We start from the raw sequence: 25,536 nt of genomic DNA, 5'->3' as shown, positions 1-25,536 counted from the left end.
ACGTATGTCAACATTGCTTCATCAAACCTGAAATATGTGTTTGTTGCTTTAGTTTTCCAAGATAATGCATCCAGTCTTACCTATGACTGTTGGGGAAATGGGTGTGGCGCCAACGTGTACAGTAATGAGTGAGGAGAAAAACTTATCCTGGACGCTGGGGAGATCAGAGAATTCAGAAACAGACTGGGAATAACTGGGGTCAGAGGCAATCCTTTGAACCTCTTTGCTAGAATTTCTGTTTCCAATGCCAAAGATCAAGACCCCACTCTCTTTGAGGGCAGAAACTGGTATATCAACATTATCATTGGACCTCCCACCACTCAGCAGTATCAGCATCTGAGGGACACCCTCTTGGCTTCTGCTTCCTGAGGAGGCAGTAAAGACGTTGTCCCTTACATACTGGAGGGCTGCCCCAGTGTTGAGGGGTCTACCTCCTCTGTGCCTCAGACCTCTGACGGTGTCAAGAATGTCGCCCTGCGTGGTGTATGTATTCAGATAGAAATGAACTTCTTGATCTCTACCGTACTGGACCACAGAAACGCGGTCTTTGTCTCCTCCCACATTGAGTTTCTCTACTACTCTCTGAACAAAATCACGAATTGCTGGGAATCCATTCCTTGTGCCATCAGAACCATCCAGAAGGAATACCACATCCTTTCTGGCGGTGTCATGATCAACTGAGAAAATAAATAGATTATGTCAATCAAACTGATCAAATGTGGTGTTTTTGGCCAAATTATACAGTCGTTTCTAAGACTCTGCGGCCATTTTGCTAACACATCCTGACTCTTAATTCACAGTGATAACACATACCTAAAACTGTTGGTGATTCTGGAGTAACATCAATAACCACTGCCTCCACCGAGGACAGAAGTTGCTGCTGGATGCTCGGAAGGTCAGTAAAGTCTGAGACAGACAGAGCGTAACTGGGATCATGTGATATCCTCTGCAATTCTCTGCTATCAGAGCTCCTTGTTCCAATTCCAAAGACCAAAACCCCAAGCTCCTTCAGAGCAGAGGCTGGCGTGTCAACATTGTCAACGGACCTTCCACCACTCAACAGAATCAGTAGCTGTGGAACGCCTTCCAAGCGTCTGCTTCCGGAGGAGGCAGTAAAGACATTGTCCCTCGCGTACTGGAGAGCTGCTCCAGTGTTGAGAGGTCTCCCGCCTTTGTGTCTCAGACCTCTTACAGTGTTGAGAATATCTCCCTTTGTTGTGTATGTGTTCAGATAGAATTGGGCGGCTGGATCTCTACTGTACTGGACCACCGCAACGCGATCTTTGTTCTCATCCACACTGAGTGTCTCCACCACTCTTTGAACAAAGTCACGCATGGCTGGGAATCCACTCCTAGTGCCATCAGATCCATCCAGCAAGAACACAACATCCCTCCTAGGAGCCTGACTCTCAACTAGGGAATGTGAAGGTTCAGATAAAGAGTCATATTACATGTGGCATAGGTAAGGGAAAACAGGACAAAGCTGCTTCTGTCACATGAAAGTCATCCCTTTCACTTATCACAAACAACTATTCAAAGAAAGTGACAATTTGTGCATTGCCCTGAGTTATATCATAGGGAACATTGGTACAGATGTATGAAAAGAAACCACTTGAAAGGCCTCAGGGGAATCTACACAAGTGTTCTAAGCTATCAACTACTCTATCCTAATGTAAAAGAAGAAATGGAACAGGTCAAAACCATATGTTTCTTACCTAGTATTGTTGGTATTAGTGTTGGTGTCATGGTTGTGTCCTGTATAATGGCAGTGTTCATGGCAGAAAGAAGCTGCTGTTGGATGTTGGGGAGGTCAGTGAATTCAGACACGGAGAGAGCATAACTGGGGTCATAGGATATCTTCTGTAACTCTCTGCTATCAGAGCTCCTTGTTCCAATTCCAAACACCAAGACACCAAGCTCCTTGAGAGCAGAAGCGGGTTTATCTACATTGTCAAAGGACCTTCCACCATTTAGCAGTATCAGAATCTGTGGAACACTTTCAAGGCGCCTACTTCCAGAGGAGGCAGCAAAGACGTAGTCCCTGACATACTGGAGAGCTGCTCCAGTGTTGAGGGGTCTCCCTCCTTTGTGCTTCAGCCCTCTTACGGTGTCAACAACCTCTTCTTTTCTTGTGTAAGTGTTCAGATAGAAGTGGACCTCTGGTTCTCTGCTATACTGTACCACAGAGACTCGATCTCTGTTCTCCCCTACAGTGAGTTTCTCCACTACTCTTTGAACAAAGTCACGCATTTCTGTGAAGCCATTCCTAGTGCCATCAGAACCATCCAGCAAGAATACTACATCCTTTCTGGCGATGCTTAGGTCCACTAAGAGTATCAGAAACAAAACAGAAAACGTATGTCAACATTGCTTCATCAAACCTGAAATATGTGTTTGTTGCTTTAGTTTTCCAAGATAATGCATCCGGTCTTACCTATGACTGTTGGGGAAATGGGTGTGGCGCCAACGTGTACAGTAATGAGTGAGGAGAAAAACTTATCCTGGACGCTGGGGAGATCAGAGAATTCAGAAACAGACTGGGAATAACTGGGGTCAGAGGCAATCCTTTGAACCTCTTTGCTAGAATTTCTGTTTCCAATGCCAAAGATCAAGACCCCACTCGCTTTGAGGGCAGAAACTGGTATATCAACATTATCATTGGACCTCCCACCACTCAGCAGTATCAGCATCTGAGAGACACCCTCTTGGCTTCTGCTTCCTGAGGAGGCAGTAAAGACGTTGTCCCTTACATACTGGAGGGCTGCCCCAGTGTTGAGGGGTCTACCTCCTCTGTGCCTCAGACCTCTGACGATGTCAAGAATGTCGCCCTGCGTGGTGTATGTGTTCAGATAGAAATTAACTTCTTGATCTCTACCGTACTGGACCACAGAAACGCGGTCTTTGTCTCCTCCCACATTGAGTTTCTCTACTACTCTCTGAACAAAATCACGAATTGCTGGGAATCCATTCCTTGTGCCATCAGAACCATCCAGAAGGAATACCACATCCTTTCTGGCGGTGTCATGATCAACTGAGAAAATAAATAGATTATGTCAATCAAACTGATCAAATGTGGTGTTTTTGGCCAAATTATACAGTCGTTTCTAAGACTCTGCGGCCATTTTGCTAACACATCCTGACTCTTAATTCACAGTGATAACACATACCTAAAACTGTTGGTGATTCTGGAGTAACATCAATAACCACTGCCTCCACCGAGGACAGAAGTTGCTGCTGGATGCTCGGAAGGTCAGTAAAGTCTGAGACAGACAGAGCGTAACTGGGATCATGTGATATCCTCTGCAATTCTCTGCTATCAGAGCTCCTTATTCCAATTCCAAAGACCAAAACCCCAAGCTCCTTCAGAGCAGAGGCTGGCGTGTCAACATTGTCAACGGACCTTCCACCACTCAACAGAATCAGTAGCTGTGGAACGCCTTCCAAGCGTCTGCTTCCGGAGGAGGCAGTAAAGACATTGTCCCTCACGTACTGGAGAGCTGCTCCAGTGTTGAGAGGTCTCCCGCCTTTGTGTCTCAGACCTCTTACAGTGTTGAGAATCTCTCCCTTTGTTGTGTATGTGTTCAGATAGAATTGGGCGGCTGGATCTCTACTGTACTGGACCACCGCAACGCGATCTTTGTTCTCATCCACACTGAGTGTCTCCACCACTCTTTGAACAAAGTCACGCATGGCTGGGAATCCACTCCTAGTGCCATCAGATCCATCCAGCAAGAACACAACATCCCTCCTGGGAGCCTGACTCTCAACTAGGGAATGTGAAGGTTCAGATAAAGAGTCATATTACATGTGGCATAGGTAAGGGAAAACAGGACAAAGCTGCTTCTGTCACATGAAAGTCATCCCTTTCACTTATCACAAACAACTATTCAAAGAAAGTGACAATTTGTGCATTGCCCTGAGTTATATCATAGGGAACATTGGTACAGATGTATGAAAAGAAACCACATGAAAGGCCTCAGGGGAATCTACACAAGTGTTCTAAGCTATCAACTACTCTATCCTAATGTAAAAGAGGAAATGGAACAGATCAAAACCATATGTTTCTTACCTAGTATTGTTGGTATTAGTGTTGGTGTCATGGTTGTGTCCTGTATAATGGCAGTGTTCATGCCAGAAAGAAGCTGCTGTTGGATGTTGGGGAGGTCAGTGAATTCAGACACGGAGAGAGCATAACTGGGGTCATAGGATATCTTCTGTAACTCTCTGCTATCAGAGCTCCTTGTTCCAATTCCAAACACCAAGACACCAAGCTCCTTGAGAGCAGAAGCGGGTTTATCTACATTGTCAAAGGACCTTCCACCATTTAGCAGTATCAGAATCTGTGGAACACTTTCAAGGCGCCTACTTCCAGAGGAGGCAGCAAAGACGTAGTCCCTGACATACTGGAGAGCTGCTCCAGTGTTGAGGGGTCTCCCTCCTTTGTGCTTCAGCCCTCTTACGGTGTCAACAACCTCTTCTTTTCTTGTGTAAGTGTTCAGATAGAAGTGGACCTCTGGTTCTCTGCTATACTGTACCACAGAGACTCGATCTCTGTTCTCCCCTACAGTGAGTTTCTCCACTACTCTTTGAACAAAGTCACGCATTTCTGTGAAGCCATTCCTAGTGCCATCAGAACTATCCAGCAAGAATACTACATCCTTTCTGGCGATGCTTAGGTCCACTAAGAGTATCAGAAACAAAACAGAAAACGTATGTCAACATTGCTTCATCAAACCTGAAATATGTGTTTGTTGCTTTAGTTTTCCAAGATAATGCATCCGGTCTTACCTATGACTGTTGGGGAAATGGGTGTGGCGCCAACGTGTACAGTAATGAGTGAGGAGAAAAACTTATCCTGGACGCTGGGGAGATCAGAGAATTCAGAAACAGACTGGGAATAACTGGGGTCAGAGGCAATCCTTTGAACCTCTTTGCTAGAATTTCTGTTTCCAATGCCAAAGATCAAGACCCCACTCTCTTTGAGGGCAGAAACTGGTATATCAACATTATCATTGGACCTCCCACCACTCAGCAGTATCAGCATCTGAGGGACACCCTCTTGGCTTCTGCTTCCTGAGGAGGCAGTAAAGACGTTGTCCCTTACATACTGGAGGGCTGCCCCAGTGTTGAGGGGTCTACCTCCTCTGTGCCTCAGACCTCTGACGATGTCAAGAATGTCGCCCTGCGTGGTGTATGTGTTCAGATAGAAATGAACTTCTTGATCTCTACCGTACTGGACCACAGAAACGCGGTCTTTGTCTCCTCCCACATTGAGTTTCTCTACTACCCTCTGAACAAAATCACGCATTGCTGGGAATCCATTCCTTGTGCCATCAGAACCATCCAGAAGGAATACCACATCCTTTCTGGCGGTGTCATGATCAACTGAGAAAATAAATAGATTATGTCAATCAAACTGATCAAATGTGGTGTTTTTGGCCAAATTATACAGTCGTTTCTAAGACTCTGCGGCCATTTTGCTAACACATCCTGACTCTTAATTCACAGTGATAACACATACCTAAAACTGTTGGTGAATCTGGAGTAACATCAATAACCACTGCCTCCACCAAGGACAGAAGTTGCTGCTGGATGCTCGGAAGGTCAGTAAAGTCTGAGACAGACAGAGCGTAACTGGGATCATGTGATATCCTCTGCAATTCTCTGCTATCAGAGCTCCTTGTTCCAATTCCAAAGACCAAAACCCCAAGCTCCTTCAGAGCAGAGGCTGGCGTGTCAACATTGTCAACGGACCTTCCACCACTCAACAGAATCAGTAGCTGTGGAACGCCTTCCAAGCGTCTGCTTCCGGAGGAGGCAGTAAAGACATTGTCCCTCACGTACTGGAGAGCTGCTCCAGTGTTGAGAGGTCTCCCGCCTTTGTGTCTCAGACCTCTTACAGTGTTGAGAATCTCTCCCTTTGTTGTGTATGTGTTCAGATAGAATTGGGCGGCTGGATCTCTACTGTACTGGACCACCGCAACGCGATCTTTGTTCTCATCCACACTAAGTGTCTCCACCAGTCTTTGAACAAAGTCACGCATGGCTGGGAAAACTCTCCTAGTGCCATCAGATCCATCCAGTAAGAACACAACATCCCTTTTGAGAGCCCGACTCTTAACTAGGGAATATGAGGTTAAAAAAAGAGAGTAATGTTGAATGTTGTATACACAGGGAAAAAACAGGACACTTTTGCTTCTGTCACATGCATGCCACTCCTTTCCCTTATCTGAAACAGCTATTCAAAGTAAGAGGTTATATGTGAGTGGAGAGCCATTGCGAAAATTGCAACATATTTATAAAGTGAAAAGAACATGAAAGACCTTATGGGCATGTACCAAAAATGTAAAAGCTGTCAACTACTCCATGCTAATGTAAAAGAGGAAATGGAAATTATCAAGACCTTTTCCTTACCAAGTATTGTTGGTACTGTTGGTGTCATGGTTGTTTCCTGTATAATGGCAGTGTTCATGGCAGAAAGAAGCTGCTGTTGGATGTTGGGGAGGTCAGTAAATTCAGACACGGAGAGAGCATAACTGGGGTCATAGGATATCTTCTGTAATTCTCTGCTGTCAGAGCTCCTTGTTCCAATTACAAAAACTAACACCCCGAGCTCCTTGAGAGCAGAGGCTGGTGCATCCACATTGTCTCTTGACCGTCCACTACTGAGGAGAATTAGCATTTGTTTCACACCGTCCAATTGTCTACTCCCAGAGGATCTTGTGAATACATTTTCTTTCACAAACTTAAGAGCTGCTCCAGTATTAAGGGGTCTTCCCCCTTTGTGTGAGAGTGCCCTCACAGAATTCAACATGTCATTCTTTCTCAGAAATGAATTCAAATAAAAGTTTGCCACTGCACCGTCACTAAACTGAACCACAGCCACTCTGTCATTCTTTTGTTCCACATTGAGATTTTCAATGATTTTGTGGAGGAACTCCTGAATAGCTGGGAATCCTGTTCTGGTGTTATCTGATCCATCCAGAAGAAACACGATATCTCTCCTACTTCCATCACTTTCCACTGTCCAATACACAATAAAAAAATTAATATATGTAAAAACATATGACCTGTTATGTCAATAAACTATCTGGTTCTTTATTAATAATTCTAGTCGTAAATCAACATTTCCAGTATAAAAGTTTAATATTTTCTTACCAACTCTAGTTACCTCCTGTGGTCTTACTTGAGCAAGATTTGTCTCCAAACTTTGCTGGATGTTTTGAAGGTTTGCAAAATCATGGACTGAATAAGAATAATTTGGAAGAGATGATATTGATTGCATTTCTTCCAAATCGGTCATCCTTGATCCAATAGCAAATGTTACAACCCCCAAAGTCTTGAGGGCCCTGGAAGGACCTCGAGGCGAATCTCTAGATCTGCCACCAGTCAGAAGCACTAGGATCTGTTCAGCACCCTCATGACGTCGACTTGCAGCATTATTAGTAAAGACATTGTCCTTCACAAACTGGAGGGCCGTGCCAGTATATAGTGGCCTCCCACCCTTTGGCCTCAGATTTCTGACTGCTGAAAGCACATCATCTCTTGTCTTGTACGCATTCAGGTTAAAGTTCACTGCTGCACTGTTGCTGTACTGCAGAACAGCAACTTGATCTTTTCCCTTGTCTACATCAAACTTTTCCACCACTTTCGCAACAAACTCTCGTATATCTGTAAATCTACTCCTTACATCATCAGATCCATCAAGGAGGAAAACAATGTCTCTTTTCACACTGGAGCCTTGAACTAGGATGAAAATTGAACTAAATCAGCTAATTGTGCATGGTACATTATACACATTTCAAGCTACAGTATAAGCTACACATTTTGAAAATGATTGAAAAATATAACTTCTCTTTTATACATATTTTCAATTAAATTGTTTATTATTGTACTCTTTTTCACTCACCTAAGCCCGGTCTTACTGTGTCTTTATGAGAGACAACTGCTGAGAGCAACTGTTGTCTAACAAGAGAAAGGTCAGAAAACTCTCTTAGCAAATATGCATGATTAGGACTGTATGCAATGCTCTGCATCTCCGCTCCATTTGCATATTTGACCGCAACAGTCAAAAGCACTATTCCTTCTGCCTTCAGACTCTCAGATGGAACCAGAACATCATCTTGTGATTTTCCCCCACTTATCAGTATCAGTATCTGAGGGATGCCCTCTTGGCGTCTACTTCCTGAGGAGGTATTAAAGACATTGTTTTTAACATAATCAAGAGCTTCCCCAGTGTTGCGGGACCTTCCTCCTTCAAGATTGATATTGCGTACTTCTGCCATGATATCAATCTTCGATGAGTACGTGTTCAATAGGAAATGAGTGGTAGGTTTGTTACTGTACTGGATCATAGCAACTTGTGCTTTGTCTGGCCCGATGTCAAGATGTTCAACAAATTGGCCAAGGAAATCACAGATTGATTGGACACCTTTTTGCATCTCATCAGATCCATCAAGTAGAAATACAACATCAACCCCATCCACCCTCTGGATATCTGATGTCACCAAAGTGGAATTGTCTGAAATGAGCAAAAATAATAATTGCACAACCAACAGGTCCATATATACTGCACATCTGTACTGAAATCACAATTTTGTATTCAATTGTATGACAACGCTGCCCTCTAATAGTAAGATTTGGAATAGATTCTCAGTGAATGACTGTGAATTTGTGATTTTAAAAGGCATTAAGTGATATAAACTTTTATCTTAATAATCTTACCAATGACAGTTGACATTTCAGGTGTTTCCTGAACACCATTTATTACAGCTGTCACTGAAGAGTGTATGCTGTCAAGGTTGTTAAAATTGGAAACAGAAAAAGAGTCTCCTGGTTTAAAAGATATCATTTGTAACTCCAACGTATCAGCATTCCTTGTTCCAATGCTAAATGTTCTTACTCCATCCCCTCTCAATGACTGTGCTGGTCCCATTATATCATCACTAGATCTCCCACCACTGAAGACAAATAGATATTGAGGCACACCCTCAGCACGTCTGCCTCCAGCTGAAGCTGTAAATACGGTGTCTCTCACAAATTTCAGGGCTGTGCCAGTGTTGAGAGGTCTTCCAACTGTGTGCCTCATGGATCTTATTGAATTAAGCACATCATTTTTAGAAGAGTATGAATTCAGATAGAAATTGGGTGTGGCGTTCCCACTGTACTGAACAAGGGCCACCCGGTCGCCATTTTCCTCCACATTAAGAATCTCCACTATTTTCTCTGCAAAGCGACGAATCCCCTCAAAACCAGTTTTAGAGTTGTCAGATCCATCAATGAGAAATACAACATCCTTTTTGTCAGATTCTGAAATGAAGGTAAAGAAAAGTTGCAAAGGGAAAGGAAAGGCACTTTTTTTCAGAGAGGGCACAGAAAGCAACTGCAGTGATATCAAGGTCGTTGCTAGCATAAAACCATTGTCCAACTGAAATTTCAATAATCTTATTCTCTAAAGATGAAATATCTTGGACGCAAGTATATGGTTTCTTCAAAAGACATGCAATAACATAGATAAGATAATTTACCAAAATTCAGAAAACACGTGACACTACAGCAAAATACAAATGGCCACAGCTCACCAAAATGCATGGTAGGAGCACCTGGCTCTGGTTGATGGGATGCTTCTGTTAACAATGACAGCAATTCTTTCTGAATTGTGGGGTCTTCAAAATCAGTAATGGAAAGAGCATAATTGGGTTCATGTGATATTGTTTGCAATTCAAGTGTGTCTGCATCTCCTGTGCCAATACCGATTGAAATGACTCCCATTTCTTTGAGCTTTGTGACAGGAGTTCTGATATCATCTGTAGATCTTCCACCACTCAGCAGTATTAGTATCTGTGGAACACCTTGCAGGCTTCTACTTCCACTGGAGGCAGTAAAGACATTATCCCTCACATACTGGAGAGCTGCTCCAGTATTTAGAGGGCTTCCTCCTTTGTGCCTCAGACCTCTAACAGCATCAAGAACATAATCTTTTGTTGAATGCATACCCAAGTTGAAATTAACCTCTGCTGTGTCACTGTACTGAACCACAGACACGTGATCTTTGTTCCCATCTACATTGAGTTTCTCCACTACTCTCTGCATAAAGTCTTGAATATCTGGGAATATTCTTCGGGAATCATCAGAACCATCAAGTAAAAATACAATGTCCCTCCTGTCGTCCGTTGTTGCATCTATAACCATTCATAAAATGGGTTAATGGTAAAGAATAACTTATAAAATATATATATAAAGAATTCAACAAACACCTCTGTGTTTTGTGAAATGAAATACATCAATTAAGTGCTAACTCAAATGACCAACTACAGCATAACTGTTGCATTGATTGCATTCTTACCTATTAGTGTTGTTGGCAAGTTAGGAGTAGTCATTGCAACTTTCTGAACAGCAGAGAACACTTGCTGTTGAATGTTTGGAAGATCATTGTAATGTGGAGCATAGAAAGCATAGCTGGGTTCATCTGAAATAGTTTGAAGCTCAAGCGTATCAGCATTCCTCATTCCCACCACTATTGCCATCACATCAATTGCTTTCAAGTTTTTCACTGCATTTCTGACATCATCATTGGACCTTCCCCCACTCAATAAAACCAGAATCTGAGGGATGCCCTCTTGGCGTCTACTTCCAGAGGAGGCAGTAAAGATGTTATCCCTGACATACTGGAGAGCTGCCCCAGTGTTGAGGGTGATCCCTCCTTTGTGCCTCAGTTGTCTTACAGCGTCAACAATGTCTTGCTTTGTTGTGTAAGTGTTCAGATAGAAGTGGGCCTCTGGTTCTTTGCTATACTGCACCACAGAGACTCGATCTCTAGTCTCCTGCACCGTGAGTTTCTCCACTACTCTTTGAACAAAGTCACGTATTGCCTCAAATCCATTTAGAGTTTCATCAGAGCCATCCAGTAAAAATACAACATCAAGTTGTTTGGATTCAGTGTTATCTAGAAATGCACATGAATTAAATGAAATTCTCAGGTAAAATGATCAAGAAAGATCATGTATATTTGTGACTAGCAAATGATACCAACATATTTCAAAAGGCATGCATAAAGCAGTATCATGAATGTGCTGAATTTTCAGCAAGAATGTAGTAACCTGAAATGTAACAGATTAAAGTGCATAATGAAGAGAGGTAGAAAAATTACTCCTTACCTACTACAGTTGGTTGATACACTCTTGGCTGACGAGGGACCCTTTTAACAAATGACAAAAGCTGCTGTTGAATGCTTTCAAGGTCATCAAACCGAGGGACAGAAAGGGCATAGGAGGGAATATGTGCTATCATTTGGAGCTCTAGAATGTCTGAATTCCTCGTACCAATACTGAATGGTACAATTCTGTCCTGTTTCAAAGCAGCAGCAGCACCTCCAACATCATCTTGAGATTTGCCACCACTTAGCAGTATCAGTATCTGAGGGATGCCTTCTTGACTTCTGCTTCCGGAGGAGGCAGTAAAGACATTGTCCTTTACGTACTGGAGGGCTGCCCCGGTGTTGAGGGGTCTACCCCCTTTGTGTTGTAGGCTTCGAATAGAACCTAGAACACTTTGTTTTTCTGGATATGTGTTCAGTAAAAAATGGGCCTCTGGATTTCTGCTGTACTGAACCACAGAAACTCGATCTTTGTTCTCTCCAACATTGAGGTTCTCCACCAATCTTTGAACAAATCCACACATGGCTGGAAATCCACTCCTACTATCATCAGACCCATCCAATAGGAACACTATGTCTCTCTGTGCAGCATCTAATTCAACTAAGAAAACATTGAAGGACCTATTTAATAATAACACCACTAAATATATGCATTAATGCATTCACAAGGGCAGCATATCAATAGAATGTTGTAAAGTAGACCAAAACATTGCAAAATGGTCTGAAATATTCTCCATAATATATTTGAACTACGATGACTATCACATCATTACATAGCTCTATGCAACATGCAAAGAAATAGTAAGTGAAAGTAAAGTGAGTTCAAATGGTCTCAAATGTCAAAACATTTAAGAAAGTTTGTAGATAAAGAGCTTGAGTTTTAAGGAAAAAAATTGAGATGTGAAATCAAACACTCCTTCCATGAAGAAAGGGGAAGATTGTATGCATAAGTCAGATGAGAATCTAAACTAGCTTAAAATAACTAGACAATGATGCACTGTATCATTGGCTCAAAAAAGAGCTTAAGCTGAAAGGACCAGAAAAGCACAGTTTCCTGATTTTAAACAATCAAGAATATAATTACATTTCTGGAATGTGGAACAAGAAAGAGAGGATTTGGCATTTTTATGCCAATAGAAATGTATTTGATGCAAGTAGAACAGTAACCATCCCAGCACCATCTCTGGTGTTTTGTTCATAAAAGTAGGATTTTATAGCGTAACCATTCAAAGATGCTGGCCTCTATTCAAAGCAGACAATTTGAGGGAATGTAAAACTGATCCATAAACTTTCTTCAAAGAATGGCGCAGTTACATAAGTAATCAAACCAGTCAAGACCAATATTTGATAGAAGAAAAATTAATGACATCTGGGAAAGTCAACTTAATTGTTGACTCAGAGTCATGGTGGTTCTTACCGACAATAGTGGGGGGCTCAATTCCCATTTTTGACTGGACAAAGGCAAGGATCTCTGGCTGTATGGACAAAAGTTCACCAAAGACTGGTAGGTTGAAAATAAATCTGGAAGAGTAGGCAATGCTCTGCAGCTCCTCTTGCCTGACATTTTTCATCCCAATGGCAAACGAAAGAACCCCAAGGCGTTTGAGATCAGATGCAGCAGCTGTGACGTCATCACTGGACTCTCCACCAATTAACAAAAACAAAATCTGAGGAACCCCTTCCAGATGTCGACTCCCGGACGAAGCAGTGAAAACATTGTCCCTAACATACTGAAGAGCTGCCCCGGTGTTGCGGAGTCTTCCTCCTTTATGCCTTAGGCTTCTAACAGCGTAGATGACAGCCCTTTTTGTTTTGTGAGCTTTCAGGTGAAAGTACTCCGCAGCGTCGTCACTGTATTGCACAACAGCAACTCGAACATTGTCCCCATCGATGTCAAGTTCATTTGCCATTCTTCGTATAAACTCTCTAATGGCAGGCAATCCATTTCTGGAGTCGTCTGAACCATCAAGGAGAAACACTATGTCCCTTTTGCTGCTCACTGTATCCACTAGGTGGTGAAGATAGATAAAAATGGGATACATTGACTAACAATTATATTATAGAAAAGGAATGTAAGATGTAAAAAACAACCAAACATTGTTAAGAATGTTTGAAGCTGAATATGTACACAAGACAGTGAAAAAATATAAATGACAGAATAAATTCATCCAAGATTATGCTTGTGGTTAGTTGTCTGTATATATTTGCATGCATATCTGCAAGGGTGAATGAGATGCTGGAACACTGTAGGCAGGTTTTGTGAGTGCGGTTCTGAGATAGTATCATCACAAGCAGAACAACATGGAACCATCTTTTCAACAAAAAATGTGAAGTTTAGCATAGTTTATCCATACATGGTTGAGGTAAGAGAGGAATAGAGTGAATAGAGTGAAATAGGGGGAAATGATTTTGTTTTAACAGAATAAAAAGTCAATAAATGCTCTGAATCAAAGGTTTTCTCAACCATGCAACTAAATACTAGAACTTTTCTACCAAAATGCACAATGTATCGACATTGTAGGAAATACTCTACTGAGACTATGTTGACCAAAGTCTTAGGCATCCATGTATCTATCATGCTTCAATTTCAGCATTGTTCCAAATAAAAAGAATACGGTATGTTTCTTGTATTTAGCATACTCATATCCAAGTTGTAGTTCTTACCTACTAAATCAGGAATTCCATGAGTCACAGGAGCCACAGCTTCTTCTGTGTCTTTTGACAGTCTTTTAAGAAGAGCAACAAACTGTGGATGGATTGAGGGCAACTCAGACAACTCAGAGACCTGGAATGTGAAACCAGGTTGGAAGGAAATTGTTTCCAACTCACGGAAATTGGCGTCCCCAACTCCGACCCCTATTGACACAATTTCCAGATCTTTAAGAGCTACAGCAGGGCCCGTAACATCATCTCTGGATTTCTTGCTAGTCAAAAGGATCAGGACCTGAGGTACACCTTCCAGTCGTCTACTGCCAGAGGAGGCAGTAAAGATGTTATGTCTCACAAACTGGAGAGCTGCCCCAGTGTTTAGGCTCCTTCCACCCTTGTGCCTCATATTACTTATGGCGTGAATAACGGCATCCTTTGTTTTGTGCGAGTTCAGATAGAAATGGGCCTCTGGTTTGTCAGAGTACTGAACCAGAGAAACTCTTTCTCTGTTTTCCTCCACAGAGAGTTTATCCACTACACTTTGAACAAAGTCTCGCAATGCTGGGAATCCACTCCTTGTGCCATCAGAACTATCCAGCAGGAATACAATATCTCTTTTCACAGCATCAGCATGAACTGAGGCTGAGACACAACAATAAGGCACATTTAGAAGAAACAAACAGCACAGCACAAAGAGCATCATCAAGAGCAAAGACAATGACAGGCGTGTCACACAACATAGAACATGAGAAAAGCTTTTGCTTACCTTCCTCCAAGACGACCTTCAGATTTTCCTTGGAAAGGCTCACATAGCTATTGAGCTTTTGTTGGACCGTACTGAGCTGGCTGAATTCCTTCACGTTGAAAGCAAAGGATGGGTTGTGAGAAATAGCCTCGATTTGCTTAGGGTCTGCATCCTTGACACCAACGCCAAACGGTACCACTCCATCGGTCTTTAAAGCACCAGCAGACTCCTTTACGCTATCCTTAGACTTGCCCCCGGTCAAAACAATCAAAAACTGGGGTACATTTTGAGCCGCCCGACTACCATGAACTGGGGACAGGATGGTGTCCTTCATGAATTTCAAAGCCATTCCGGTGTTCAGACTCCGTCCACCAGACAGTCTTAGATCATTAACAGCCCTTAAAACTTCAGCCTTATCCTTATATGTATTCAGATAGAAATTGGGAGCTGGCCTCTCACTATGCTGGACAACTGAAATCCGCACTCTATCTTGTCCAATATCAAGAGGCTCAATGACTTTGATGATAAAGTCCCGGATGTAGGGGAAATCTGCTCGGACATTATCAGAGCCGTCAATCAGGAATGCAACATCCCTCTCGCCTCCAACGACTGCTGCAAGAAAAGAGGAAAGGGAACACCACCTTCAGTTCTCTCAGTCAATAGCGTTATTATGCAGTTTGTTCTATTTAAAATGTTTTAATACTTAATATCCACTGTTTAACCCAACATGTAGCAACAAAGCTAAAATACAACATAAAGCTCACCAGGTTCCTCGGTTATTTCTGTTTCTGTGATGTCTGTATCTCCAACCACAGTAGTCAAAGGAGTCATGATCTGTTCAACAACACTTGGCAGGTCAGCAAATCTGCTTTCATGGTAAGCCAAGTTTGGAACAAAAGCGACCGTCTTCAAGTAGTCCTCATCTGCCTGGCCAGCACTGACTGTGAAGGTCAGTACACCCGCCACGGCCACTTTGTCTGCTATCCTTTTAACCTCATCCTGGGATGGGCCTCCAGTGATCAGGAGAAGCACCTGTTGGACACCTTGCCTCTTACGTGACCCAGTCGAGGCCTGGAACATGTTGGTAAGTGCGTAATCCATTGCCGCTCCCGTGTTCAAAGCAGACCCTCCCATTAGCCTGAGCTCACCCAGGCTAGCCAGCACATCTTGCTTTGTGTTGTGCGTGTTCAGATAGAATTCAATCTTTGGGTTCTCTGCGAATTGCATGAGACCGATGCGTACCCTGTCGGGCCGCACGTCCAGCTGGTTTACCACACCGGCAATGAAATCCCGCACGTACGGAAAGTTGGCACCCCCAATGTAGCTAGAGCCATCCACCATAAAGACGATGTCTCTGACTACTCGCTGGGTCTGCACTGTTGTAATTTCAACCACTGAGGAAAACAGAGGAGGGAAAAAACATCATTACATCTATTCTAATGTTCAAGTCACAAATATTAGACGTCAATGATTTTTAAATGCCTTATGGAGTCTTGGGATAAGAAAATATCACCTTACATGTTAGGGGTAAATTACATTTAAGTAGCTAGTATCAAGCATAGTGACGATAGGATAGGAGCATTACCTGGCTCTGTCGGTCCCTCAATCACCACAGTCCCCGATAGAGTGGAGAGGGGAGAGACAATCAACCTGGGGTTGCGGATCAATGCGCGGAAGTCCTTCAGCATGAACACCAAGCTCTCATCAAAGGCAATCTGCTTCAGCTCCTGCTCATCGGCCGTCTTAGAGCCGGCAGCCAGGGTCAGAACCCCCATGCGCTGCAGTGCCTCAGCAGCCTGCCCCACACTGTCGCTGGACTTCTTACTGGTCAACAACAGAACCAGCTGGGGCACGCCCTGCTTAATACGACTCCCCTTGTCAGCCCTCAGTGTATTGGTCCTCACAAAGTCCAGGGCCGCCCCGATGTTCACCACTTGTCCTGGTCTTGGCTTGAGTCTGCCCAGGGCTGCACTCAGGTCTTCCTTGGATCCATATGCGTTCAGCTCAATCTCATCCCTGGCAGTGTTGCTGAACTGGGTCACACCCACTTGCACTTGATCCGGTCCGATCGGCATGGTGTCAACAAACCTTTTGATAAACTCACGAAGAGAGTTGATCAATGTGGCACCCATAGTGCTGTCAACGAGAAAAATGATATCCCTTTTTCCCACTTCGAAGGCTGAAAGAGAAAATACAGTAACGTGTTAGAATAATCTATGTAAAAGCTAGCTATTATTAGCTATAAAAAGCTACTAAAGCTGTGATACTCTTGGATTAATTGCATCTGTGCTTAGCCTCTTACAAATGTACTTAATTAATAATTAATGCCATATTTAACATGACTGAATGCATTCACAAAGCATTCCATGTTTAATAAAGGCACTAACAAATTACTTATTTTTAGGACAGTTATTCATATTAGTAAAGTTGTAACATCTGAAGAAGTATGAAATGGCATCTGAATTGCTGCAAATTATACAAATACAACTGTGTGGCATTCTGGGAATTAAAGAATGGTGCTAATTTGGAGGTGTTGAAAATTAATTGCATTTTATGATACTTGTTTAGGAGAAGGGGGTAACTGTAATTTACTTTAAAAAATGAATAGCTTCTACTTTACAATAGGGCCCACCAATGAAATGAAAACCTGATGCAATAAAATTAAGTTTCTGCTTCACAGGAAGAGATGAAAAGATTAATAGTAAATCTAGAAAACCGTATACACAGACATCTACATATAAGTAAGACAGCAAGATAACAAAACTATACCAAACCTACTATATCATGTTGCTTTTTTGTATGTCAGCAAATTTCATGTCAGCAAATTTAATAAACTATTTTCAGTATTCAGTTCATTTTGTTAGTTTTGTAATGCTTGTGCACTTGTCAGGTATGTTAACAAGCTGGTTAATGTTAGAAATCAGGTCAAGATGCTATCTTGTCTTTCTATTGTTATAACTGTCCTCACAATGCATAGTCCTCACAACATATTTGTGAAATGTTAACCATTTCAATACTAATACACTGCTCAAAAAAATAAAAGGAACACTTAAACAACACAATGTAACTCCAAGTCAATCACACTTCTGTGAAATCAAACTGTCCACTTAGGAAGCAACACTGATTGACAATACATTTCACATGCTGTTGTGCAAATGGAATAGACAACAGGTGGAAATTATAGGCAACTAGCAAGACACCCCCAATAAAGGAGTGGTTATGCAGGTGATAACCACAGACCACTTCTCAGTTCCTATGCTTCCTGGCTGATGTTTTGGTCACTTTTGAATGCTGGCGGTGCTTTCACTCTAGTGGTAGCATGAGACGGAGTCTACAACCCACACAAGTGGCTCAGGTAGTGCAGCTCATTTGCCACTGGCGCCCTGTGCTCTTCACAGATGAAAGCAGGTTCACACTGAGCACATGTGACACACGTGACAGTCTGGAGACGCCATGGAGAACGTTCTGCTGCCTGCAACATCCTCCAGCATGACCGGTTTGGCGGTGGGTCAGTCATGGTGTGGCATTTCTTTGGGGGGCCGCACAGCCCTCCATGTGCTCGCCAGAGGTAGCCTGACTGCCATTAGGTACCGAGATGAGATCCTCAGACGCCTTGTGAGACCATATGCTGGTGCGGTTGGCCCTGGGTTCCTCCTAATGCAAGACAATGCTAGACCTCATGTGGCTGGAGTGTGTCAGCAGTTTCTGCAAGAGGATGGCATTGATGCTATGGACTGGCCCGCCCGTTCCCCAGACCTGAATCCAATTGAGCACATTTGGGACATTATGTCTCGCTCCATCCACCGCTCCATCCAACGCCACGTTGCACCACAGACTGTCCATGAGTTGGCGGATGCTTTAGTCCAGGTCTGGGAGGAGATCCCCCCAGGAGACCGTCTGCCACCTCATCAGGAGCATGCCCAGGCGTTGTAGGGAGGTCATACAGGCACGTGGAGGCCACACACACTACTGAGCCTCATTTTGACTTGTTTTAAGGACATTACATCAAAGTTGGATCAGCCTGTAGTGTGGTTTTCCACTTTAATTTTGAGTGTGACTCCAAATCCAGACCTCCATGGGTTGATACATTTGATTTCCATTGATCATTTTTGTGTGATTTTGTTGTCAGCACATTCAACTATGTAAAGAAAAAAGTATTTAATAAGAATATTTCATTCATTCAGATCTAGGACGTGTTATTTTAGTGTTCCCTTTATTTTTTTGATCAGTGTATTATTTTGAACTATTAGATTGAGATCAACACTCAACCCCCAAATTTCAAGCACGTGCTGTCTTACAATTAGATTAAGTACAATGATTTATTAACGCCTTACTTGAAGAGGGTATACACCTGTATTCATAACGACCAAAACATTCATAACACATCTATGCAAGATGTGTTTTTAAAAGAAAAGTCAATTTCCATTACAGTACAAAAATATTTTTCCATCCAAATAGATAAATCAATAATGAGAACCAAAGTGTGTCAGGTAGCCTAAAACCAGTAAGTAGAATGTTGATGGTTCAAATACAATGGCTAATAGGAGATCTTGTGGAAGTGAGCCAGGTGTTTGTAGATGTTATATGTGTGCCACATTTAGGACTATTCTCTTGGTTCCATTTTGCCAGGATAGCTCAATCAAGCACAACAAAAATATTTGATACATTTACAGATCCATTATTCAACTTCATGTAGGACCTGACAGACTTCAGATAGAAATGTGAGTTAATCTGTCATTCTCATTGAAAGCAAGTCTGACAAGCAGTAGATCCGTTCCATGTGCAATATTTTAAACTATTTTTGTCTTTTTACTGTCGGTTTTATACACCAGCTTCAAACAGCTGAAAATATATTTCACAGCGGTTAAGATATGACAATGATTCCTTACACTATATACACTATACTATATTGCTTGTTTTGGCACAAACTGAAATCAAGCACATTTTAGCAACCAGGAAATGGCAGGGCTATGTCTACATATTACACCTTTAAATTACTATTTGTTGTGTTGCCATTTGTGGCCTTGAGCAAAGCAATATCAACGGGCAGCCTAATGCTCTGAGGCTGACCCTGTGCTGCTCTCAGCCTGTTGTGTGTGTGGTGCCAGGGGGTTGGGCACTGCGTCGGTAAGTTGAACAAACTAAAGAGCTATTCAAAGGGACTTTCATTTTTAAAATGTCTCTTGAACAATGATGAATGTGTAATTAAGGTGTTATAAAAGTATCACATATACCCCCTTCAAATTAGGTGTCAGCGATGTATTATTCTTACCTCAAGCATGGAAGCAGCTAGAAGACACACTTAATCATTTTTTTCATGAATCCCCACCCAATCCTACCTTGCATTGAAGTTACCTACCTTCTGTGAATTCATTCTGAATGACAATGGTGCGCTGGGCCACTGCATTAACATATGGGAGCAACTGGTCACCCATGCTTGCCACTGCCCTGAAATCGGGGGCCGACAGAACAAAGCTCTTGTCTGTTGCGATAGTCTCCAGCTCGGCTGTAGCCTCGCCACCGACCACCACGCCAAACGTGATAACGCTTGCTGCCTTAAGAGCCCTGTCACCCGCACTGAAATCGTCATTGGACGGCCCGGCACTGATCACCACCAGAGCTTGGGGCACCCCCTCCTCTGCCCTGCCCCCTGATGCTGGACTCAACAGGCTCCCAGCGACATTCTCCAAGGCGGCTCCAAGGTTAGCCTCATCGCCGCCTGTGAACTGAAGGGCCTTCACAGCGTCCAGGACAGCGGCTTTGGTGTCATAGCTATTTAGAAAGAACTGAATCTCTAGGTCCGCGCTGTACAGAGCCACAGCCACCCGAATTGTGTCCCTGCCCACATCGAGGCCCTCAATGACTTTCATAGCCAAATCGCGCACGCGGGGGAAGTTGGCCGCTCCAACGTTCTCAGATCCGTCAATTAAGAGTACAAGGTCAGCTGACTCTTGTGCTTAAAAGGGAGAGAGAGAGAGAGAGAGAGAGAGAGAAACAAAACAGAAACAAAATGCAACGTGAAAGCGTTAAAACAGAGAAACAGAGAGAGAAAGAGAAAGTGCTGGCGCATCATTGCATGTGACATTCATGATGAACACAATCAATCATTAAAAAAACATCACAAAAGCACATTATACTGCATGTAGGCTGAACCAAGGAGTGATTAGATCTGGAGCTCAAAGGATGATGGATGCAAATTATTCTGAGCATGACCCTGTAGCTTGCTAAAATACCCCACAAATGTATTTTTCTGCTAAATGTGTTATTTATGATTATCTAAAAAAAACTGAAGAGCGGTGTGAAAATGAACTACACCAACAGAACATTACCAATTTAGCACTGTACTCATAATATACTCATAGGGTTTTTTTTAAACATATGTATAACACAATGTATAATGTGCATTGTAAAATGTCCGTTTCTCCTTTTATCTGTCTTATATCAGTTTGGGTTCTATGATAATGCACCTAAACATAACCTCCTGCCAACTCCATTGAGTTCAGCCACCCCATGCAGACTCATGTTACAGACCTCAGACATAATAAGTACCAGTCATGACCCTATGGCCCATCCTTGATGCTTAAGAGCCCTTACCACTAATCAAGAGAATAAATAACTATTCTATAACATTTGTTTCATACATTGTGCTAAGCTGTTATCTTTTAAATCTCTCGATCTAGGCTCTGCTGCAAGTCAAGGATGAGTCCAGGGCAGGTTCATCACTGTTTCAGTTGTAGAATAGTAAGCACATATTTGACAGTTACTGATAAAACATAGACTAAACACAAACAAACATTAACAAGACACACAAGCAGTGGGTGGGTGGTTAGACATTGTTAAAAGCTGTGCCGTGTTTCGGGAGGCCGTATTGGAACAGCTTGTCACCGCTATTGATTCGCTTTTTCAAAGATCTAAGCTATAAGGCGCTGATACTTGGAGATTTGTTTAAAATCAGACAAAAGCATTTGTGATTTTTGTAGGGCAAATATAATGGACTGAAGGTGTTTTGCATATCTTTCTTTATTTGATTATAGAGAAAAAATAGATTATATAATTGAATATCCTGTTACTGTGTCATGTAAATAGATGAGAATCCTTCTGTAGCAGTCTGTCACGAACGTTGAATTGTTTGAATATCCTGCTTGTAACTGTTACATAGTCAATGTTGTTGTAACAAACTAAACTGGCACACGAAGAGCGATATGTCTTTACCATATCAAATAAGCAATGGATATTCCCATTGACTGAGATGGCATGTTCTCAGTTCATGCGCAAGCTTTATAAATTTGGTCAATCTGGCTTGGAAGAGACATAGCAGCCATCAGAAGCCCTCTTCTGAGAAGCATTCAGTGTCAATCACATGCAAACCTGGGTGGTGATCTTAAAGTGTTACGGGCAAATAAAATATGATGAGAAACAGTGATGTTAATGGGTGCCGGACAGTGGATGATAAATGAGGGTTATCGTGTTAAATACCCCTTAATTGTGTTAATAGAGGACTCGATCCAGACATGGCCACACATGTGTAGCTACTTTCTTCTCTTATGATAATGTGGGCATTAGTATGGTAGAGACACAGGCCCCCTGTTATTACCTGTCACGTCTCGAGGCACTTCTTTGGCTTCGACAGCCATCGGGGAGCCCCCGGCCTGAGTGACTGCACCGCACAAGCCCACCACTAAGTCCTGGATAATACCCTTCAGGGCCTGGAAAGAGTCTACGCTGAATATGTGTATGTCCTGTGGCACACTAGCCATCTCCCTGAGCTCCCAGTCCACGGCGTCCTGCACCCCCACCGCAAACATGCTCACCCCTGCTAGCCGCAGCACCTGCGCCGGCTCAGCCACGTCATCCTGGGAGCGCCCGTCTGTCAGGATCACCACCGCCTGGGCCACACCCTCGCCAGCGCGGCTACCAGCCGCTGCGTTCAGGTGGGCCCGGATGAGAAAGTCCAAGCCCAGACCCGTCCGGGTGCCACCCCCCCGGTACGCCATGGCCCGGATATGGGCCAGGGCCCCCAGCGGAGATGGGTATGTGTTCAATTGGAACTCAGTTTTGGGCGAGCCGCTGTACTGGACGAGGGCGAACTGAAATCTTCCACCGCCACCCTCGTGCAGTGCTTTAACCACGCTGTACAGAAACTGTCGGACGTGCTCAAAGTTCTCTTGTCCCATGCTCCAGGACGAATCCACAAGAAAGTATATATCGGCAGCCAGGCCTTGTGCGCAATCTTCAAAAGAAGAAACCTGGTTTTGAGGACTCTCACCGTGCCGAGACAGAGGCAAGTCCAGTGGTATGGCTGTAACCTGTTAATGTACCGAACAACAATACCGCTGGAAACTAGGCCAATTAACTTGTGCTAAAATATTACACCTTAGTTCACCTCACCTGCCAAAATGCTACCATAAACTAGGCAGAACTGTGAGGCCAGGGCTCCAACATGACACTGGACTTGCGTTCTAAGGCAACAGTGATTCCTGAGTAGACCCCTTTTTTCATTCATGCCATGAAAATCCCTCTGAGTTCCTGCAGGGAACTAAACACTTTTGACTTGTTCCCAAACGTTTATTGTTTCAAGGAAGGCGGAAAATCAACCCATAAATATCAATACAACTCCAGCTTAACAGCAATATTAGCATTGTCATTCCTACTTTTCGTTAAATGTCTGAAATGTTTTGATAATTTAATTATTTGTGCTGAAACCAACAAGGATGATCCGGTAAAAAATACCCCCCAAAAATACAAAAATAAGTATGCCTTCCAGGTGCTACTAAGAGTAATGGATATCTGAAGTGTGAAATAAAAAACGATACTGAGCATGGCTAAGAAAACATAATTTTTGAAAAGGGCTTAAGAGTGGCCCACATGGGCCTGCAAGTTGAATTGAAGACAAAAACAGTGAGTCAAGCTTACCTTCCTGACCCTGGGCATCAAGTTTGGGCAGCAGTCCTGCGAACAGGACACCCAGAAGAGCGCACAGCGGTAACAGCCGGTGTTTCCTCATCTTCTACCTAGCACCAAAAAGAACACCTGCAAATGAAATAGAACAGAAAATGTTTATGCTCTTTTCAGCATCACAACAGGTAACAGTATCTATGGCAGGTATAAAAAATTTAAAAAAATAATTTCTATGACATCACACTAGGGAAAGCAATGAAAGACTTGAATGTTGCAATTTTGCGAAGTAGTGCTAAATGTGTCCGTTTCCCTTTAACATTTCCATCATCAAAACTTTATAACATCAGTATTAATTCATGAAATACAATGCAACATAATCATCCATCATCATTGTGAAATTGGCATATATTTCAAAATGAAAGGATTTATAAAGGCAAATGACTGAGTTAGTTTAATTCTGACAGGGACATTATAAAGCTCCTTGAATACTCTAAATTAAGTTGTGACCTTTAGGTCTGGCATAGACCACTATCTCACACACAAACTCTGACACACACATACCATCCCAAATCAGTTTGAGCAAAGAATTAAGGCTTGTCTGCAATGTCCTTGCCATATTAACTTTTGGAAGAAGAACTCAGGGCAATTGAAGCAAACTAAGTGTAAAGTAGTATTTCAGATTAAATCCATTTCGCCAGCAAATCCAATCTTCCAGAATTCTGGAGTTGCTCCAAATATCTGTTTTCCTTCTTGTTTTCGTTCTCCACCCTTTCCCACTGTCATCACATGGTTTGAAGTTAAATTCCTAATGTCAACAGCATGTTTAGAGTTATTTTTACTCTTTAACACACCATTGGAGAAAAAAATACCTCATACTACCATCACATGGAGCTATATGCAGAAATATGTGATCCACTGCTACCACAATGTCAGCTAGGGCTTGCCAAGACTCTAACATTGGCTTTTTCAATGGCTTTCTCCCTTAACCACATCAACAACAGGCACTTGCCAGCGAATACCTCCAGTTCAGGGTTCAAATCAACAGCGACAGCTTATGTCTTTCTCAGAGTGCTGTCATTGGTGTTTAATTTCTCTCTGTCCAAATAAGTAGCAGCATGGGCGATATTGAGCTCGAACTGGAGCTTGAACTTTGACTTGCAGAGCCTAGAATGACATGATTGAAACCACCTTCAAAAAGCCAGTCCACATTAGTATTGATCTACTGTTGTGTTCATAGGAGAGTTGTTGGACTGGAAAGTCCAGATTCACTTAGAGGTTTGTGTTTAACTAGGCAGAACTGTGAGGACAGGGCTCAAAAATGACACTGGACTTGCGTTCTAAGGCAACAGTGATTCCTGAGTAGACCCCTTTTTTCATTCATGCCATGAAAATCCCTCTGAGCTCCTGCAGGGACCAGACCTCAGAGATAATAAGTACCAGTCATGACCCTGTGGCCCATCCTTGATGCTTAAGAGCCCTTACCACTAATCAAGAGAATAAATAACTATTCTATAACATTTGTTTCATACATTGTGCTAAGCTGTTGTCTTTTAAATCTCTCGATCTAGGCTCTGCTGCAAAGTCAAGGATGAGTCCAGGGCAGGTTCATCACTGTTTCAGTTGTAGAATAGTAAGCACATATTTGACAGTTACTGATAAAACATAGACTAAACACAAACAAACATTAACAAGACACACAAGCAGTGGGTGGGTGGTTAGACATTGTTAAAAGCTGTGCCGTGTTTCGGGAGGCCGTATTGGAACAGCTTGTCACCGCTATTGATTCGCTTTTTCAAAGATCTAAGCTATAAGGCGCTGATACTTGGAGATTTGTTTAAAATCAGACAAAAGCATTTGTGATTTTTGTAGGGCACATATAATGGACTGAAGGTGTTTTGCATATCTGTCTTTATTTGATTATAGAGAAAAAATAGATTATATAATTGAATATCCTGTTACTTTGTCATGTAAATAGATGATAATCCTTCTGTAGCAGTCTGTCACGAACGTTGAATTGTTTGAATATCCGGCTTGTAACTGTTACATAGTCAATGTTGTTGTAACAAACTAAACTGGCAAACGAAGAGCG

The 25,536-nt window shown here is 42.6% G+C and overlaps 5 protein-coding genes across 27 annotated transcripts in view; all 5 read right to left on the bottom strand.

Annotated features, from left to right (window-relative positions):
* The window catches only part of col6a3 (collagen, type VI, alpha 3), a 103,555-nt gene that overhangs the window by 52,830 nt on the left and 25,189 nt on the right, over nucleotides 1-25,536 (bottom strand). For 5 of the 23 annotated variants that reach the window (XM_090215242.1, XM_090215244.1, XM_090215245.1 and 2 more), the window contains 5 exons: nucleotides 23,463-23,579; nucleotides 19,909-20,505; nucleotides 16,135-16,728; nucleotides 15,314-15,943; nucleotides 14,571-15,161 (listed from right to left, as the gene is read on the bottom strand). In XM_090215242.1, coding sequence (XP_090071368.1) covers nucleotides 14,571-15,161; nucleotides 15,314-15,943; nucleotides 16,135-16,728; nucleotides 19,909-20,505; nucleotides 23,463-23,553 — 2,503 coding nt within the window. In that variant the 5' untranslated portion in view covers nucleotides 23,554-23,579. Of the gene's footprint in view, nucleotides 1-8,674; nucleotides 9,310-9,581; nucleotides 10,182-10,203; nucleotides 10,946-11,156; nucleotides 11,757-12,572; nucleotides 13,164-13,819; nucleotides 14,447-14,570; nucleotides 15,162-15,313; nucleotides 15,944-16,134; nucleotides 16,729-19,908; nucleotides 20,506-22,143; nucleotides 22,780-23,462; nucleotides 23,580-25,536 lie in introns of those variants that run through there. The other 18 variants (XM_090215247.1, XM_090215249.1, XM_090215251.1 and 15 more) reach the window with 7 other exon arrangements.
* On the bottom strand, nucleotides 49-1,413 carry LOC149972776 (collagen alpha-3(VI) chain-like). Its single transcript, XM_090215094.1, has 2 exons — nucleotides 814-1,413; nucleotides 49-677 (listed from the first exon to the last, which is right to left on the bottom strand). Exons 1-2 carry the CDS (start codon nucleotides 1,334-1,336, stop codon nucleotides 49-51), a joined length of 1,152 nt encoding a protein of 383 aa, XP_090071220.1. The 5' UTR covers nucleotides 1,337-1,413.
* Nucleotides 1,556-4,819, bottom strand: LOC149972775 (collagen alpha-3(VI) chain-like). The gene is made up of 5 exons (XM_090215257.1): nucleotides 4,789-4,819; nucleotides 4,070-4,681; nucleotides 3,168-3,767; nucleotides 2,435-3,031; nucleotides 1,556-2,327 (listed from the first exon to the last, which is right to left on the bottom strand). Exons 2-5 carry the CDS (start codon nucleotides 4,602-4,604, stop codon nucleotides 1,663-1,665), a joined length of 2,397 nt encoding a protein of 798 aa, XP_090071383.1. The 5' UTR covers nucleotides 4,605-4,681; nucleotides 4,789-4,819; the 3' UTR covers nucleotides 1,556-1,662.
* Nucleotides 4,688-7,023, bottom strand: LOC149972774 (collagen alpha-3(VI) chain-like). The gene is made up of 3 exons (XM_090215260.1): nucleotides 6,415-7,023; nucleotides 5,522-6,121; nucleotides 4,688-5,385 (listed from the first exon to the last, which is right to left on the bottom strand). The coding sequence occupies exons 1-3, from the start codon at nucleotides 6,812-6,814 to the stop codon at nucleotides 4,757-4,759; spliced, it is 1,629 nt and encodes a 542-aa protein (XP_090071386.1). The 5' UTR covers nucleotides 6,815-7,023; the 3' UTR covers nucleotides 4,688-4,756.
* On the bottom strand, nucleotides 7,880-8,582 carry LOC149972773 (collagen alpha-1(XII) chain-like). Its single transcript, XM_090215265.1, has one exon. The coding sequence runs from the start codon at nucleotides 8,562-8,564 to the stop codon at nucleotides 7,902-7,904; it is 663 nt and encodes a 220-aa protein (XP_090071391.1). The 5' UTR covers nucleotides 8,565-8,582; the 3' UTR covers nucleotides 7,880-7,901.

This window comes from Oncorhynchus mykiss, chromosome 22, assembly GCF_057628025.1.
Source record: "Oncorhynchus mykiss isolate SJ-2025 chromosome 22, ASM5762802v1, whole genome shotgun sequence".
Taxonomy (NCBI): domain Eukaryota; kingdom Metazoa; phylum Chordata; class Actinopteri; order Salmoniformes; family Salmonidae; genus Oncorhynchus; species Oncorhynchus mykiss.
This window is presented reverse-complemented; position numbering and strand designations above follow the sequence as displayed.